This window comes from Ciconia boyciana, chromosome 17 (genome assembly GCF_034638445.1).
Source record: "Ciconia boyciana chromosome 17, ASM3463844v1, whole genome shotgun sequence".
NCBI classification, from domain to species: domain Eukaryota; kingdom Metazoa; phylum Chordata; class Aves; order Ciconiiformes; family Ciconiidae; genus Ciconia; species Ciconia boyciana.
Genome location: NC_132950.1, coordinates 9090753 through 9109453, shown reverse-complemented (window position 1 = coordinate 9109453; position 18701 = coordinate 9090753). Strand labels below are relative to the sequence as shown.

General features: G+C 41.8%; 1 protein-coding gene and 2 non-coding genes across 3 annotated transcripts in view; all 3 read left to right on the top strand.

Annotated features, from left to right (window-relative positions):
- TEX14 (testis expressed 14, intercellular bridge forming factor) overlaps positions 1 to 18701 on the top strand; it is a 35733-nt gene that overhangs the window by 4501 nt on the left and 12531 nt on the right. The window contains exons 2-19 of the mRNA XM_072882452.1: positions 2038 to 2152; positions 2457 to 2622; positions 5273 to 5409; positions 6080 to 6161; positions 6617 to 6747; positions 7583 to 7696; positions 8152 to 8275; positions 9070 to 9248; positions 10424 to 10575; positions 11384 to 11574; positions 11788 to 11938; positions 12283 to 13268; positions 13984 to 14090; positions 15257 to 15336; positions 15901 to 16167; positions 16721 to 16821; positions 17145 to 17264; positions 17941 to 18034. Of these exons, the coding sequence (XP_072738553.1) occupies positions 2038 to 2152; positions 2457 to 2622; positions 5273 to 5409; positions 6080 to 6161; positions 6617 to 6747; positions 7583 to 7696; positions 8152 to 8275; positions 9070 to 9248; positions 10424 to 10575; positions 11384 to 11574; positions 11788 to 11938; positions 12283 to 13268; positions 13984 to 14090; positions 15257 to 15336; positions 15901 to 16167; positions 16721 to 16821; positions 17145 to 17264; positions 17941 to 18034 (3297 nt within the window). The remainder of the gene's footprint in view (positions 1 to 2037; positions 2153 to 2456; positions 2623 to 5272; positions 5410 to 6079; positions 6162 to 6616; positions 6748 to 7582; positions 7697 to 8151; positions 8276 to 9069; positions 9249 to 10423; positions 10576 to 11383; positions 11575 to 11787; positions 11939 to 12282; positions 13269 to 13983; positions 14091 to 15256; positions 15337 to 15900; positions 16168 to 16720; positions 16822 to 17144; positions 17265 to 17940; positions 18035 to 18701) is intronic.
- LOC140661071 (small nucleolar RNA U3) lies at positions 209 to 417 on the top strand. Its single transcript, XR_012045588.1, has one exon. It is a non-coding gene; the product is annotated as a small nucleolar RNA U3 (small nucleolar RNA).
- Positions 1318 to 1526, top strand: LOC140661080 (small nucleolar RNA U3). The gene has a single exon (XR_012045597.1). It is a non-coding gene; the product is annotated as a small nucleolar RNA U3 (small nucleolar RNA).

Here is an 18701-nt window from a genome sequence, read left to right as displayed (position 1 = left end):
GGCGTGTCCCGCTCACCGCCCCGCGCGGCGGTCCCCGTGGGTCGCGGAGCGGGACCGTGGGTCGCAGGCCGCGGTTCCGCGGCGGCGGGGGCTCGGCGGGAGCGCGGGGCAGGGTTGCTGTCCTTGCGGTGGTTCGTTGGGGGGGGGTGTCCGTGTGGTGGAGGGCAGTGCGTGGCGGTGGGGGTGGCGGCGCGGGCGGTGTACTGTTAAGACTATACTTTCAGGGATCATTTCTGTAGTTGGTCACTAGAGGAGAGTGATCGCACCTGTACGGCGTCACAAGCCACGAGGAGGAGCGAGGTGTTCTCTCCTGAGCGCGAAGCGGGCGGGCGGTGCTGCTTGGGCAGGAGCCGCCCGCCATTGATGACCGTTCCCAGTCCTTTGGGGCTGGGAGGGAGAGAGCACGGGCTGAGTGGTTTGTGGCCCTTTTTTTTTTCACTTGGTTCCAAAAGCAGACCAACTTCCCGAGTGGAAAAAGGAGTTCGTGTTGGCCCGCGAGAAGCTTCGCGCCCGCCGAGGGGGCTACGGACTTTCTGCTACCGCAGAGTCTGAGTCGAGGAGAGCCGCGGAATCGTGCGGGTGCTCAGAAAGGGTTTTAATGCTGCCCGGGAGGGGTTGAGAGGGTGTTGGGGCCAGGGAGGCCCTGCTCTCTTCCCTGTCGCGTCGCGCTGTCGCTGGAAGGCCGGGCGGCTTTGGAGCCGCGGGTGTCGCTCGCTGCCGTTGGAGGGGGTTAGGCGGAAGGTGCTCGCTGGTGGCACAGAGCCGCCGAGCCGCGCGGGTGAGGGGGCCGCGGGGGCCGCTCTGGCCCTGCTTAGAGCCGCGCGTGCTCGCCCTTGACACGCTGTGTCACTCGCGCCGCGGCGCTCGGGACCCAGCCTGCGCCCGGTGGTTGAAGGGACCGTGCGCAGAGAGCGGTTGCTGGCGTGGCGGCAATGGGTGCCCCGCGGAGCGCGTCCGAAGCGTTGCCCGAAGCCCCCGCGGGCGGCACCGCGCTTGGTGGGCCCAAGCACCCCCCCTGGGGCCCGCTGCGGAGGGCGGTGTCCGCGCGTCTGTCTGGCTGAGAGCGGCGCGTCTGGTTGGCTGTCTGAGGCAGAGAATGCAAATGAGGGGGCGTGTCCCTCTCACAGGCCCGCGCAGCCGTCCCGTGGGTCGCGGAGCGGGACCGTGGGTCGCAGGCCGCGGTTCCGCGGCGGCGGGAGCTCGGCGGGAGCGCGGGGCAGGGTCGCTGTCCTTGCGGTGGTTCGTTGGGGGGGGGGTGTCCGTGTGGTCGAGGGCAGTGCGTGGCGGTGGGGGTGGCGGCGCGGGGGATGTACTGTTAAGACTATACTTTCAGGGATCATTTCTGTAGTTGGTCACTAGAGGAGAGTGATCGCACCTGTACGGCGTCACAAGCCACGAGGAGGAGCGAGGTGTTCTCTCCTGAGCGCGAAGCGGGCGGGCGGTGCTGCTTGGGCAGGAGCCGCCCGCCATTGATGACCGTTCCCAGTCCTTCGGGGCTGGGAGGGAGAGAGCACGGGCTGAGTGGTTTGTGGCCCCTTTTTTTTTTTCTTTGGGTTCCAAAAGCAGATCGGTTTTATTATACGTGAGTGAACTTCCCACGCAGTTGTGGTTTCAGATCAATATCCCTCTAGGCTACCTTTTTTCTTTTTAATGCAGAGTGGAATTCATTATTTTGACGACAGTTTGTTAAAGTAACAAATTAGTCATCTAACTCTTAATTACTACTTCAGAAGAATTTAATTTTTTTATTAAAGCAGTCCTTTGGTGTTATCTGTGCTCATCCAGATTAATACTTTGCCTCTGATATTTGTACATCCTTTATTTGAAAACATTGTGGACAAGCAGTGCATGATATGTATAGAAAGTTAGAAGGAAGGTCCTTTGCTCTTTGTCTCAATTTCTGTTAATATCATTATGTTTTCATATTTCCAATATCTCAGAGGGAATATGGCAGCCAGTTTCAGTGTTAATGAACTGTCGCCTTTTATTCGGGCTGCGGGGAACAGGCACTCCCCTTAATCTTTTGTTTTCTTGTAGGTATTTTTGTTGATGCTGTAAATTCCATGGGCCAAACTGCTCTCTTCACCGCTGCATTGCTAGGTCTTGGTAAAATAGTGGATGTGCTGTTGGATTATGGCTCAGATGCTAATCAGTTAAGTATAAAAATAAATTTTTATTCTTAAACTGAAACTAATGTTTAATCTTTTAGTGTTTTTAGTCAATGTAATACACAATATTGACTGTATATAAATGAAGAAGTGCTTAAGATGTGTGTTGCTATTTCAGCCAAAGATCCTCAGAGGTAAGTGGGTGCCTAATTTTCCTTATTTCATGGTGTATGATGTTGTTCTGGGGGTACATAAATGTTCTAGGTATGCTGCTTTTTTTCCCCAGAGGCACAGCTGGTTGAGTGTAGTAGGGGTAGGCTGAAACATTTCTGCTTTAACGTTCCTCAGTCGCTGTTACGATGGAAGCACCCCAGTCCATGCAGCTGCATTCTCAGGAAATCAGTGGATTCTTAGCAAGTTATTGGATGAAGGAGGTGATCTGAGAGTACATGATGAAGATGGAAAAAATCCTCAGTACTGGGCTATGTCAGCTGGAAAAGAAAGCAGTGCTCAGGTATGTGTGTGTAATACGTGTTGAATATGTGCTAGATACGTGCTCACATCTTCATCTTAAAGTGAAGAAAATCCCGTGTTCCAGGGAGAAATTCTTGGCTTTTACATGTTAGATAATTATTTAACATTATTTTTCAACATCAGTAATGGTATTTTCAAGTCCTCATGATTCAGATTATTTAACTAAGGTTTTGCTCAGGTGCAGGGGCGTGTCTGTCTGTAACTTGTTAGGACCTTTATGTGTAAGTGTGCATTGAGGAGAATGACAGGCCCTTTTTTTTGATCCCTGATGTATGTAGTTTGTTTGCATGTATGTGCAATTCAGGAGCAAACCTGAAGTAGTTTTCAAGTGTATCTCAGTCTGTGTGTGTTGCGTTAAGAGTTACTGTCGCGTTACAAATAGGATTCTGAGGAGTGGCTGGGGGGGAACCCTCCCATTGAGTCACGAGGTTCAGACAGGACCCCCTTGCTTTCTAAACTCCTTCTCAGAGAGGAGTCTAGGTGTGGCTAGGTCCAGTCTTAGTCTCAGACTTGGTCAACGGTTTGTTTTCTAAGGACTGTGTGTATAGGCACTTATGAGAACCAGAGCCCTCTCAGGGCTTTCACTAAGGCGACAGCATTAATTTACAATGTTATAAGTCCGGTCGTGTCCAGCGTACTGAACTTCACGATTACAGATTCACTAATAACACGCTTACACCCCCAGTCTAGTCGTGATGCATGAGCTTATCACAGCCACACTTAAAGAATCTGGTCGTGTTCAATGAGAACTACCACGGCTAGATCAATGAAGAGTGCAGTTTATTAGGGCAAAAGACACACAGATTCTTTGGATTACCGGTGATAAATTCACTGTCTGCAAAGCATGTGCAAATACCAAGAATATGAGTAACACTGCCGGCTACAAACGCGTTAAAAGATAATAAAGCGACTCTATAGAGATTTCTAAGTTTCCTGGGGAGGCACTTGGTATAACCAAGTGTTTGACTCTTACCCAAAGGCGTCCCGATGGGGGGGAAGAGAGGCTCAGCCCATTGACTGATCCCAAATGTCAGAGTGGTACACAATGGTGTCTTCCCTAACATTCTTTCTCTTAAAGCATTTTATACTATCTTTCACCTTTCAGGTGGAGCTTGAGTGACTCTAGTCATACATACCTTTGTTTAGGATTGGTGTAAAGTTTTCTCGCTTCGCTTTTAAAGGTATAAGCTAGGAAAATTCAGAGTGCAAGCTCAGTGAGGGGTGGTCGCACCTTGGAGGCGCGTAGCTTTTGGGATGGAGGTGTGTTTTGGTATTATAATGATGTTATAATGAGCAAAGTTCACCAAAAGGACAGCATTTTGTCAAAAATATGACAGGCTGTTGGCCCAGGGTAGTAAATATGCAGCTTATCAGTTCCATGATACCTTCAAGTTCCCATATTATTACAGAGCCTGGCCGCGGTATCTCCACACCACTCCACCGTCCAAGCCGTACCTCTTAGAGTCAGCACACCAAGTTCCCCTGGCATTACCGACATCTAAGGTTGCAGGCCTAGGGAACTTCCATGGAATGGATTCCTTGCATGTCAGCCGCATTCCACCTGGGAAGCTTCTTCAATGCTGTGCCTTACCTAAAAGTGTGAATAGAAGTTTAATTTCTAAGTCACCTCAGCAATTATCCCACAGTGTGTTGTGGTTTAACCCCAGCTGGCAACTGAGCCCCACACAGCCACTCACTCCCCCCTTGGGGGATGGGGAGAGAATTGGAAGGGTACGAGTGAGAAAACTTGTGGGTTGAGATAGGGACAGTTTAATTAGTAAAGCAAAAGCCACGCAAGCAAAGCAAAACAAGGAATTCATTTGCTACTTCCCATGGGCAGGCAGGTGTTCAGCCATCTCCAGGAAAGCAGGGCTCCATCATGCATAACAGTGACTTGGGAAGACAAATGCCAGCACTCCGAACGTCCCCCCCCTTCCTTCTTCCCCCAGCTTTATATGCTGAGCATGACGCCATATGGTATGGAATAGCCCTTTGGTCATTTGGGGTCAGCTGTCCTGGCTGTGTCCCCTCCCAGCTTCGTGTGCATCCCCAGTCTCTTCGCTGGTGGGGTGGGGTGAGAGACAGAAAAGGCCTTGACTGTGTGTAAGCACTGCTCAGCAGTAACTAAAACATCCCTGTGTTATCAACACTGTTTTCAGCAGAAATCCAAAACACAGTCCTGTACCAGCTAGTATGAAGAAAATTAACTCTATCCCAGCCAAAACCAGCACAGCATGAACAACATCAGCAAATATCATTTTTGCTAGCATGGTAGCAAAATGCAACATCGAGAAGGTTTATTCATGACTGCGATATTGATTTAAAACTTATTATAATACTCCTCTTTCCTTTTATTGCAATGCTCCTCTTAAAAAGAAACCTGATACTACAATTTTCAGTGGGTGAATGTCTTGAAAGTTAGTCATCTAGTGTTTGAAGTAAGCTTTCTCTTACATTTTCATGTAATTGATTTTCTTCAAGTTTGTGTATCCATTTCTTGAAATGCCTGTTTAAATATTGCAAGTACCTAGTTATTTTTTCAGTAGTAATGATCTATTAATTTAAAATGGTTTGTCTTGCAGTTCTGAAGTAATATTTTTGTTGTTTTTTCCCCTCCCCCTCCTCTCTAGATGCTGGAATTTATACAGCGTTGTACATTCCACATGCAGGCTGCCATTCAAAATTTTCCCTTTGATCTACTCAGGAAGGTTGGCTCATCAAAAGCGCTAGTCTGCAGTCCGTCTAGGTTTGGTGGTCTTGTTCAAGGGTAAGAATATATACTCAAGTACCGAGGGACTGACTACAAGGACTTTTACTTCCATATTCTATTACCTTAAAATTTACATGTTCGTGCTTCTTTTTGGCAATATCAGATTTAAAACCAATGTGTGTTAGGAATGGTGAAACTTTTTATTTCTGTTGTGAGAGTTCCAAATAGAGACTTGATAGTTGTAAATATCGGTATATTAAGAGATATTCTTGAAATCAGCAGTGTGTAGTACTGGATTTTAATAGTATCAAAATGGCGGTAACATGAAGTAGTTTGTTTCCTGAACTTTTAAGGCCACTGCAAATCTTTTGGGGGTGTTTCCAACTGTTGCAAGACCATTTATGTCATTTATGTTAAGGAAAACACATACTTGTGAACAAAAAGTGATGCAGGTTGCCTGTGTGTATATATATTTTTTTTAAATTGGCTATCTTGCTTTAAACAGATACATAACATAACAATGTATCTAAAAAGTTTTAATGAATTGCACAATAATTTGGAATTTCAGCATCTGCATTACACTTTTTGTGTGGGACCAGTCAAATGCAACATTTGAAATACAATGGCTGTTGCAGAATTTCTGCATTTTTCTCTCTCTCTTTTTTTGTGTTTTACTCTAAGCCTTGGCGTATTAGTTACTCTTACTGCTTATGTTTTTGATACTTAGAAATGTTGACAGTCCTCTGGGTAGATTTCTAAAAGGCGGAGCTAATGCAGCCAAGAACATTTACAGCTTTGGTTTTGGGAAGGTAAGATGCTATGGATAATGGTTTTCTAATGGTATTAGTACAGTTTTTCAGAGTCACATATTCTTCACAGTAATTCCCCCGCCTGTGTTATTTTTAATTTTTAGAGTGTTCTTATTTCTAGTGAGCTGGTGGATAAAAACTGTGGAGAGCACAAATATTCAGGCCTTTAGTTGTTAGTAGACCCTATCAGAGGAAGCTGATAGGAGCGGGCAATAGAAACTCTCCTGTTACATGTCACCTATGGGAGTTCTTAACCTTCTTCTCTGCTTTCCCTATTTCAGCTTCACTAGAAAGTTAAGCTTTTGACAGAGATACCTTAACATTTCATTTTGATGGTTTGGCTGATGCTTCCATTGCAGTGATTGCACTCAAGTTTTTAGCGAGCTTGCGGCAGATGTGATGGATCTTGGGAACTGTTGCATATTCCTTTTGGTTATGCCCTGGTGTTGTTTCAGTTTTATCTTGCAGGCAGCAGGCATCTGGGGTACTTGGCATCTCTCCCTATTATTGGGGAAAAAGACGTGGTTCAGGCAGATGATGAACCAACATTTTCTTACCACGTTGGACCATACATGATCATGACAAAGTAAGTGGAATCAAAGGGATTTAGCCCCTCTGAGTGTGTATGTCTTACTATTAAGCAGCAAGTTGTTGTACCAGATGCTTTGTTTGGATAGTTTTCCTTGCCTATTCTATATTAATCCACTGCTTTCTGCTTGTAGCTTGTTTTCTGCAGTCCACTGATTAATACCTTCTTTAGAGTCCCTTGATATCTGTAGGTTGCTCTTGTCCTTTCCAGCAATATTAACCCAATTATGGTTATTCATTGGTACCAGTGTTTCAGTACTGATTCCTTTTGTGGTGGGAAGTACGTTGCTGGGGTTGCACAGATTGCGTTGTTCAGTGCTTAGTCCTTGTAATTCTTGGGTCAGACCTCAGGCCTCTGTATATGCATGTCTGCAGCCCACTTGCTCAAGCCTATGGTGAAATGAGAGTTGCAAGTGCAGACTGAGCCTTTTTTGATCTTTTGTACTGTGTAGCAAGTAGTTGTGCCTCAGAGGCATCCAGAGAATTGACAAATTGGTGATTTAATCTTCCTAAAGCTCTGGTTTGTATCACAGTGGGCTGATGGCCTTTAGTGAAAGGAGTTTTAGAATGTCCTTGTTCTTTACCTTGGGTCATGGAAGGGTAGCATCTTTGGACAGCACACCTGTCCTGCTACATGCAGTCTTTAATAGGATGAGAATTTATTGTTGGTTTGAAAGAGTATATGCTATAGCCAGGGTCATCAAAGTAACATTACTGACAGTAGGATTGCACCAGAGCATTTCAGAATTACAAAATTATTTGTAAGTAATCCTGTAACTGAAAAAAAACCTGCAGAAGGCATCTCGTAGAAATTCCTCTTCTTCTCCTTGTAGCTTAATGTGGGGAGGCAGCAGAGTTACAGTGAAGGAACTCAGCTTTGAGCCCCATCAGAACTGTAGTAAACTCCGCTTAGCTGATCTTCTCATTGCAGAGCAGGAACATAGTAGGTAAGAAAGAATGTGCAGTAGCCACAACTGCTCCTGGGGTTTGTGTGTCTTCAGTGATGTGAGGAAATGTGATTAACCTCAGGAGGACTGTCAGGTTGTGGTTGCACTTTCTCTCCAAATGAGGAGTACAGGTCTCATCTTCTCCTGTCTCTTCCCACTCCATTTGCTCCCCAGTAGATAATACAGAAGAAGATGATACTCTCTTCTCTTATGTCTGGTTGAATGCTTCGTTGCACATTTCCTGGATGGCTTATTTAAAGTTTCTCCTAGTTGTGACAGTAAGCACTGTTTCCTAAATGCCTCCCAATCTATGGTTCTTTTAAAACTTTGGGTACTTTAATGATAAATTAGAAGCATTCACATTGTATTGGTAAAAAGGCTTAGAAGGCCAGGACTCTCTGTCTCTTAATCTCAGATTTGCCTTACAATTTCTTTTTTATCCTCTCCCTTTGCAGTAAACTCCGTCATCCTCATTTGCTACAGTTGATGTCTGTTTGTCTGTCTAGTGACTTGGAGAAAACCCGTTTAGTATACGAAAGGGTTAACTTTGGTTCTCTGTACAGCATCCTTCATGAAAGGGTAATTGGAATACATGTTTTTTTTCATAGTAATTAATTGAGAGAAAGAAGTTTAACTACATCTACCATCTTTACTCAGAGGACAAGAAGACAAAATCAACAGCCTTTGTATCTGGGTTTCTGTTTCATTGCACAGTATCAGATACTCTGTGTAAGCTGGTAAAGTTTGTAATTGGCAAATACTTCAGTTAATGCTTAGGTGCAGTTGCACTGATTTTGGTGTCAGTCTTAAAATGGCTGCTGTTAAATTCAATTGAACTTTTAATCTTCTGCATGTGGTTGTATACTGCAAATGTGGCGAGACCAGCTTTAGCCCTTGAATATTTGCATGTAGTACATTGCAAACTGCCTGTGTATAAAAGTGCAGGCTTGAACTCTGTTGTGGTTCTCTCTTTTTTTTTTTTTTTTTAAATCAACTGATCTGTGTTTTATTTTTGTCACTCAATATTTTTCTCTTTTTTGCAGTTGAGTTGTTATTTTATTTCTTTAACTGAGTGCAGACATCTAAGTTACTGGAGAAATTGCAGTCAAAGGCAAGAAATTCTGAGAGTTCGTTCTGCTTCAGAGTGAATTTTGGCATAGTCAATATCTTTTTTTCTTAACTACTTTTTAAGGTATTATTAGTTGGTTTGGTATTGCGAACAAACACTATTTAGCAACTGCAATTCATCTGACTTTTACTACAGCATGTTTCATGTTTGCTTTCTTTGCCTTCTTCTGTACAATAATAGTTTTCCCCTACATCAGGCTTTAAAGACCTGCAATGCAAATTTGGTACTTCTGGTTTTTTTTCAGCGTACGGAATTCCCAGTACTGCACATGGAGACGATTTTGCATGTGCTGCTTCAAATTAATGACGCTTTGCGTTTTCTGCACTCCCGTGGATTTATCCACCGTTCAGTTACCTCCTATGCTATTCAAATTGTTTCTTCTGGTGAGGCAAAGCTATGCAACTTGGAATACATGATAGAGAGGTAAAGAACTTCCTCACTGTTTCTGTGAAAGGGACAAACACAAGTAAAGTCAAATTTAGTGCTAAATTCTCCTGAAGTGCCCCTCTTGATGACTAGGGACTCCTGCGTCTAAGTCAGGCAGCAGAGTTACAGGAGTAAAGAACTCCAAATTCTTACTGCTCAGGTACATTAACTTTGCTACAGGCAGTACGGCAAGTTTCAGGTGGACTTAGTTTCTGTGTTACAAGTATCTGAAAATAGAACTAGCTGTTTACTGGAGTATAAAAATAACCATCATAGAGAAATAGAACTTAATCTTACACACCAGAGATTAAATTTGTCTTTGAATCACTAATTCTGCTGCTGGGGTGGAAATAATTTAAGTCTCCTCTTGTTATACTGAACTTGTGCTTATGGAGTCTTACCTGCAATGGTTGAAGATTCCACACCTCATTGAACTGGTAGTAATTAAGGGCCACAAGTGACAAAAAGAGTTATTTAATTTATGACACCATTCATTTCATTTAGGTAAGTTATTACTTATATACATTTTTTTACTTCTCCTGTAGTGCAGTCTGATTAGAAAGGAAGTAAATGGCTGGTTAGACTGTAAAGAAAGAGAGTAAAATTGATAATAAACAAAATTTGCCAATGGTAATGTGCTGAAAGGAGCAAAGATACTTCCTAACCTCCTTGCAAACTCAATTTGTTAACAAATCTTGGCAATTTCTTGGCTATTTCAGATACAGCTTACTGTAAAATGAGTGACAAAAAACCCTATAGTTAAATGTGAGGAGGAAGTTGTCTTCTAGACATACGTATACATTGCAAAATAAATGTTGACAGGCTAGGTAGCACCTTCTTGTATTTTGTCCATGGTCAGAGAACGCTGGCCAGGGCTAAAGGGTTGTTTGTAAAATTCCTATAGGGAAATTTTCAACTTTCTCTCATTTCTTTTTGAGTGTAAATTTGTTAAAGGATGTGTTACTTTCACCAGAAAGTCTTTGCTGTAATGTGCCAAAATACATTTATTAGTGTGAAAATATTACACATTTTTATTTGCAGGTATGCTCTGGACCTTTTAGGTATTTAAATTAAAGCACATATTACAAACTCAGGTGTTTAATTCCAAAATATGTACTTTTTAGTTGAGTGTGCTGTATGTCCCAATTTACAACTTTTTTCCCTTTCTACAGCAAAGATGGCGGAGAACACAGTGATCTGACACGTATTCCTGTCCCAGCCCAGCTGTATAAGTGGTGCTCTCCTGAAGTAATCCTTGAAAAAGTTGTCACGGTCAAATCGGATATTTATAGCTTCTGTACAGTAGTGCAGGAGGCCTTGACAGGTATATCTGTAGGTTTAGGCTTTTGTCACTAGGGTAACCCACAGAATGTTTTCAATGCAGACTGTCAGCCCCCTAATGTCTGTTTAATTCCCCTACATGACTGAATGAAACCTTGCTGTGACGGCTCATACAGAGTTGACTTGGAAAAGGAACCCTCCAGGCAAAAAACCCAAATGTTAATGACAATAGCAAAGATTACTGGAAACTTTTGTAAAATCTAATCAGAAAACTTAAAATAGCATAACTAAAGGATGATATTAATGGTTGGTATTAGAGAGATACAATTTTATGTATGGTGTTTTTCTGCTGTTTATCTTTCTTCTTCATACAAGGACAGCAAAACATCCAGTTAACTCTTTGCAATGTGCAAAGCGAGCCTGTGCAGCTTTCATCTTTTTGATCACTAAGATAACTTAGAGATAATGTATTGTTATTGTTATTACAGGTAATGTAATGTGTTATGTATTGACTGACTATTTTGGCAGTGAAATGGGATAAACAATTACTCTAAAAATTAAACCCTCTATTATCTAGTTGGTAGTGAAGAACCCAGAGTGTGGTTTACAGTGTAACTGTCCTCTAGAGATTGCTGTCAGCTCCCTTATGAAGTATCCACTGTTGAAATAAGATAGGGAGGAGATGCCAGACTGGACTGAGTGCTTGTTTGGTTCATGACAGCAGTTGTAAATTAGGGAACGTGCAGGCAACAATGCTTCAGTATCTCTGATTCTTTTCTCTTTTTTTCTTTTTTTCTTTATTTTCATTAACATTGATATACAGCTTGTGACATAAAGTCTATATTTTGCAGAGACCCCTCCCTGGAAAGGGCTTGAAGACTCGGTTATTAAACAGCTCATAATTTCGGGACAACAGTTGGAAGCAGATGTCAGACTTCCTATGCCCTATTACGGTATCATAAAGTCAGGGCTAGAACCTAAACAGAAGAACCGCTCCATGAAGCTTCAGGATATTCAGTATATACTGAAAAATGACTTAAAGGTGACTTCCAGGATTATAGCCTTTCTTGTATTTAAAAGGGCAGAGCTTTGTGTCCGGTCATATTCAGGTGGTTCCGCTTAAATCTAGGTGGGAGGCAATCTAAACATCGAGTATCCTTTTCTAATCATGGAGGCAAATCACCTTAAAAGAGAAGGTAGAGACATTGAACTGTCAAATATCGTTGTCTTTTATTCCCTTTTTTTTGTATTACAGGACTTAACTAAGTCTCAAACTGGTCATGCTGATGAAATGTCAAAAGCACAAAGACCTGCTGTTTTTGCAGATGTGAACATCTGTTTGGCATCAGCTTTTAGCTACCGGAAGAGAACACAGGAATTGCAGGGAAAAGAGGTAACCGAGGCTGGTGAGTTTCTTCTAGCAAGATGTCATGTGTCCTTCATTTAGCATGTTCCTCAGTCCATAAAGGTCTAATACAAATAATTAAAATGTGAGCACTTACAGATTTTATGATATAGTTTGAAAATAGAAAGCAGTTAGCTTTGGATTTTAGCTACCACCCTAATTGTTAATGTAAACTCAAGACTATAAGCCTGGTTAATATTTGAAGTTCAGGCACACTGTTTTCAGCAGAGGTGTTAAACGCTGCTCACATAATCTCTAAAAGACGTTAACTCCTAAATGTATGAAAGCAGTGTGTTTGATGGACATCTGGAGAAATGGCTTAAGACTTAAAATAAAATTTTTCAGACAGCTCTACTGCCCCAAGATACTCTCTTTTTCCTGAGGAGAATAGTGCTTTAGTGGACCAAGAGGCATCAACCAGTCTACAGTCAGCTGCACAGGATGAAAATCGTGATGTAGCTTCTAAACTCCAGGCGACCCTCAGTGCCAGTGATGTGGATGACAGCCTCTGTAGCTTTGAAATCAATGAAATCTTTGCCAGTTATCCAGAACTTCACAAAGACTTCCTGGAAGAAGGAGCTGTATTAGGTCAAGCTCTAAAGGATGAAGAAAGGCAGCAAAAGGAAGAAGGTAAGGCTACCCTCAGAGACCTATATTCATCCCCTGGAGTGCACTGTGAGGGAAACCCATTTTATGAGGAAGGTGGCTTTTCAGAGTCAAGTACAGAGTATACTACAGAAGAGGAGGAGAGGATAAGTGAGACCTCTGACCTGTGCATGCTGGCACAGATGAGAGGAGATGCTGGGAGAAGAACAAGTAGTCTGTCCCAAAATGAGCAGCACATCAGCAAATGCGTCCTTAATTTAAAGATTGTTCAAAGCATGTTGCAGCAGGCAGCAGATTCCCTGTGCAGAACAGAGGAGAAACTGGACAAATTAGAGGCCACTGAAAAGCAAAAGAAGCTGCTCCAGGAAATCAGAATGAATCAGCTTTCTAAGCAAATTTTTCAAGACAGACACTGGAACAGGTCTGATGATACTTCCCAAAATTCCAATAACCCTTTTTCTGGAGTTAATACTTTTTTATGGAAGGCTGTAGGTCCACCATCAAGTGACTATATTCCACCACCAGTAACATGTCAGGCACAAGGAGCATTGGGTGGAGACAGTTTGCAAGCTGTTTCAAAGACAGCAAAGGAAATGGAGGCAATTCAAAATGAAAAGTGGAAGTGCTTTGGTGAGATGAGTAAGAGTAAAAATGCAAACAACCGTCATGATCTCAGCTTCAGCGTGGTGAAAAGCCTGGATGATCAAATGAGCCTAGACCATGAGGTAAAGTGTTGAGCAGGGTGACTGTGTTTATCACTTTTGTATTCCTTAGCAGGTAAAGAGACGTAGTTATGGATGATGTCCAAGAGGAGGGATGAATGTCTTTTTTAAAATATATGCGCATACCATATGCATTATATATAGGAATGAAAACAGTTAGCTCAGCAGTGCAATAGTATTATTTCTTCTTCCCTCTCCCCCCCCCCCCCAGCAAAGTAGTAGTCCAGCAGCTCAGGAGGGAATAAAATCCTGTACTAAAATGGAGGTGGGGCTGTCGGGGAAAAGGGCAAGCAGAGAAAAATTTTTGTTTGCATGCTTAGTCATGGAGGTCTAAGCTGTCATTAGTAAGGGCTTCTAGATCATTTTAATTATTAAATATAAGTAGTTGACATGCTTAGCCCAAAGAAAGAGAGAAATTCATGTATGTATCTGCTGTAGGAATAATACAGAGTCATTTAGGTCCACTCGTTCCCCTGGGAGCTACATGTTATGATAGTCTGTCTGCATACATATGAAACCTGCTATAAATCCAGGGCAGAGTTTTTACTAGGCTAAGGCCTGGAGTTGTCATCCTTTCTCACGAGCGGTGCTGCTAAAATACAACCTAGGGAATAAAGTTTGCCCAGTCCAGTTCTTAGTATATCTCATAGACAGCTCAACTGGTAATTACCAGAATGCCCAGCGTGTGCTGAATCATGGCTTGTTGGACTCATTTCAGCATTTACTCCCACGTGTATCTGTAAGATGCAAAAAAAAGTTCAACTTGCAGTGTCAGAGAGGAGGTGATTCACATTCTGCAGCAAGTGGAAGTGAAGAAGAGAGGTGGTAAGTTTTGATTGTATTCACAGAAGAGTAAGCTCTAGCAGATTCATCTTGATACAGCCACTGTCAAAAGTAGTCACATCCAGGATCAAGGATGGCATTAAATGTTTTTTTCAGTAAGCCAAAAGCCATCTGTCCAATTAGGACCCTACTGTGAGTCATTGTTAGCTGCAGAGCTGACAGGGTAACTGCTGCGACAGGGCAGTTACTTTTAAAGAGTGGTGTTCAGACAGATTCCACATGCCTCTCTGATGGAGGTCAGGGGTCCAAAACTGTAACAGTGCCTAAGGAGAGCAATCTAATAAGTTACCATTAAGGGTGGTTCTCCTCTCTCTGCACAGCCTCATTCAGTTCTCAGTAGAAATACTTTGGCTTTCATAGGTGTAGGACTAGGACCTATGTTAGGGGCTGTGGGAGTAGAACAGTCTTGCTAAACCCAGTGCCAACAGAGCATATGTTACTTCATTGTGTTTGCTGTGCTTTTTAATGTCATCCCTTTGTATTTCTAAGTATGGGTGGAAAGTACATGTTAAAAGTACCTGGCAAAACTTGTGCAAATTAATGTATCTTATTAGTTGGAAAGATGGGAACAGGCACCTCCTTCAATGTTTGGGTCAAATCAGTCGAGAAAACTGTAGTTTTTAAGTTGATTTATGGCCCAGTTGGATCAGTAAGACCCGTTGGTAAAGGACATACTTTGTTAGAACATAAATAGGCCAAATGCTGACATGTGGTTAGATGGTCAAGTGAAGGAACTCTAGATTGGAATCAGGTTGGTGGTAGGATTGTTGTTATATGAGTCTGAAGTTATTAATATCTTCAGTTGTCCACTGATCGCCTTACTGACCTGAATAAAACATCTACATAGCATTCATTGTCCACTAGTGTTTATATAGATGTATCATCTGAAGGCAGTTGACAGTTTTGAAATCCAGATTTTAATGTACAGCTTGTCTGGTTAATCTGTAATAGACCTAAATAACTGTCTGTGCTTTCTAAGCTTCCGATGGCTCAATCTGCTAGTTCTGTTGGGTTCTTAGAACATGTGTGCTCTCAGCCTTTTAATTAACGTTAAAACAACTTGTAGTCTTTTACTGACTGGGGAATACTTAACACAATATGCTTGTGCATTAATAGAGTTTGATGCCTTTCATAATGACTTATTATAGGTGCTGTCCAAAATCAAGATCTGAAATTTACAGTACAAAAATAAGTGAGGAGAGAAGGATGATGCAATCAGAATGGAGGAGTAAGTAAATTAGTGTTAACTCGGCATTAACGTTAGCAAGTCTTACTGCAGTGCAGTGTGTTAAAACTTAACACATTTTGTTACTTAAGAAAGGTCTGTGTGCCTTAATTGCTGAAGCTCTATTAGGCTCTTCTTGGATGAAAGCCGAATGAGTAGGATCCTGTGTCTTGCATATTCAGGGCATAAAATAATCACAACCATATTAAGATGGTTTGATATAAAGCTCAAGGAATTTCTATCCCTGTTTTGGAGGATGTAAGGGAGGGACAGCATATGAATTTAGAAAGGGTAGTATAGCAATGACCAGTGGATGGCAGTACAGGCATGAATAATAGAGAATACAACCTAACAAAAATTGTTCATGTAAAGACTTCTCCATATCAGTTTATGCAGGTTTTAAGCTTTCCTTAAAATGGAAGGAAATGTTTAGCTCTTTTCATGATAAAGGAGTTTACAGGCTATAACTTGAGCATTTCCAAGTCTGCAGACACAATGAAACACAGGGAATGCTTTGAAGGTCCAGATTCTGTTGTGTGAACTGGCAATTCTGTTCTTTTTGTGTAGCTGAAGTAAAGCAAATGGCCAGAAGAGTGGCCTCAGGACAACTAGAACTCGGCTTTCCATATCCAGCCAGTGAATGTACATCTGAAAGTGAAGCAGAGAATATAAAGGAAGCCTTTCAACATGTCACTGTTAGAGTCCAAAAAAGTGAAGACCAACAAAGATATAGGTGGCAGACAGGTGATAATGTTGAGCCTTGGGATCTGGGCAGTGAGGATAGATCTGAATCTGAGGAGAGTGATCTGGAGTCTGCATTCAGCAGTTCTGGAGGTAAGGTTGAAAAACAAAAAATAATTTCTTCTCTCTTTGTCTCTCTCCATCTCCCAGCAGATTGCAGCTTCTGTGATTTTGTTACAGTAATTGTCAATTGTCTCTTCCAGAGTCCTGCCCCCAAAGCAGGTCAATCAGTCATTGGTGAACATAAATAATAGACTGAGTTTTACATGTTAATAGGTGGAGGTAATGTCCAGTGAGTTTGGAGAACCTTCATTGTCATTGATTACCATGTATCAGCATGGGAGACTCCAAGCTTTCAAATCCACGAGTATGCTTTCACACTTTATTTCTCTCAATTGGACTACAGAGATGCTTTTTCTGTAGCAGCATAGTAGGTAGTGCTTTTGTAATAGTTATGGATAAAGGAACAAGGAAAGCTTCACACGCCTAGATTAACAATGTGAGCATTTAAATGTCATTATTTCTCCATGTTCCTGACAGACAATGTAGTTTTACTGTCTACTCTCATTGATATTCCATCAGTGGTTCAGATCACTCACTTCATATTATTTTTTCCTAATAATTTTGTTCCATTCTGACATCCTAGGGAGAAGTTGCCAGTCGCCATCACAAGATGAACAAGCAGGGTCTGGAATAGCCATTCATAAGAATTCAGTCCTTCCTCAACAAGTTGAAAATCTCTCTAGAGTATGTATAGTAATCCAAGAAATCTAGTTGCAGCTAGTTATCTGTAAAACAGTTTAGCCTGGTCTCCGTGTTGCACACTGAACTACCAAGACAGCTGATCTTTTCAGTTGTGATCTAACAATCCCCCCCCCCCCCCCTTTTTTTTTTGTTTGGTTCTGTTAGCCATCAAGGTAATGTAAAGAGCAGGAGGTAGGTTGAAACTCAGAGTGATCAAATTACTGCATCAAATTGAAATTATATTTATTGTTTAACATTATTGGCTAAAATGCATATTCTTTAATGGAGAGTGGAGAAAGCATCTCAAACGATTATGTCTTTCACAGGGGCATTCAAGGGAATTACATTGTTCCCTTAATTTATCTCCTGATGCGTCTGAAGAATTCTTGACTCCTGATCCTGATTATTTCCTTCCTCCTACTACTCAGGGAAGTTCAGAACTAGAGGTAAAAATAACAGAAAAGATGGGAATGAAGTCTGTATCAAGAACTTTGGACGTAAGTTACACAACATGTGCTGTTATTACGCTCCCCTTTGATTTGAAGAAGAGCTGTAGAAAATGAGAGGATGACAGATTTATTCTTTTCTTTTGAAATAATATCTACAAATAAAGACTTATCTGAGAGTAAGAAAATTCTAACCCTGGTCCTTTAAAACACACACCCCCACCTGAAAAAAAAAAAAAAAAAAAAAAAAAAAACCCAACCAAAAACCAAACCACCAAAAAACGCCCCCAAAACACCACAAAAAACCCCCAAACAACTAAAACCCCACAAACACCCAGACTCCCAAAACACCAGGGGCATGTTTTCTTAATTTGTTTACTAGTAAATTACATAATCTGTGGCTGAGAAAAGTTTTGGGCAGTTGCTAATCTCAGCCTTTCCTTCACAGCTCTATCAATTATAGTACTCAATAGTCTTAAAACAATCTTCATTCATTTCTCAAAGATTCAAAACTATCGTATGGACTATTAAATCAAATCCATGCTGTTCGCTGATAAGCTCTTGAAAAGTTTGTCTCCATTCTGATTATTGTGAACATCATCCTGTGAGAGCTGTCCTACCCTTCACAGCTTGCATGTGAGAAATTGAATTTGCTTCCTTTTTTCCCCCACTTCAGACCTCAGATGCTGAGGGCAAAGTAGAAGATGCTTGTGAAGGATTTTTACAGAAACAGTTACCTGAAGATGCAGGATCAGGTATTCGAGTTTCAGGTAAATGTGCTCTTTCTTTTGAAGGTACTTTTGAGTCAGGGAGACAGAGTCTTGTTGCACGTACGTTTTGGTCAGCAGCGCTCCTGTCAGAAGGCTGGAGCTTGATTCTTCAGGGTCACTTGGTTTCTTATTCCTATTATTTTAGTGAGAGTTCAGGACACTCAGGATTTTGGAAGATGAGGTTTGGGCATTGCAGTCACTGAAATATTGTTGAGTGCGCTGATTATGTACGTGCTGTGTTTTGGTTAAAAAAACAAAACAAAACTTGTTTGCAACCTTTTTGTTTTTACCCTAGGGCTAAGTTTAATCTTTTTATGCAACTTGGCTATGGTGCTGGAAACTGAATTAGAGTTGTATTTACACATTAATATTCTTATTGCTAGAAGGATCTTGAGCTTAAAAACTGTAAGAGCTGACATTGTGTGTGTGCAGAATAATGGAAGGATCATTGTTGTTTCTCTAGTCTGTTGCCTCTCCTAGCTCAAATTTGTAAATGTTGCGATATTCCCCAGTGCTTCAGCGGTTGACTGTCTGGCAGCTGTGGTACGTTTATGAAAATGCACCTTTAAAACACATTTGTCTCTTGACAACAACAAAGGTCACAAGAACTAAAAAAATTAATAAAGTTGCATTTTCCTGTTCAATGAGTTGTGTCGCTTTCTTTTGT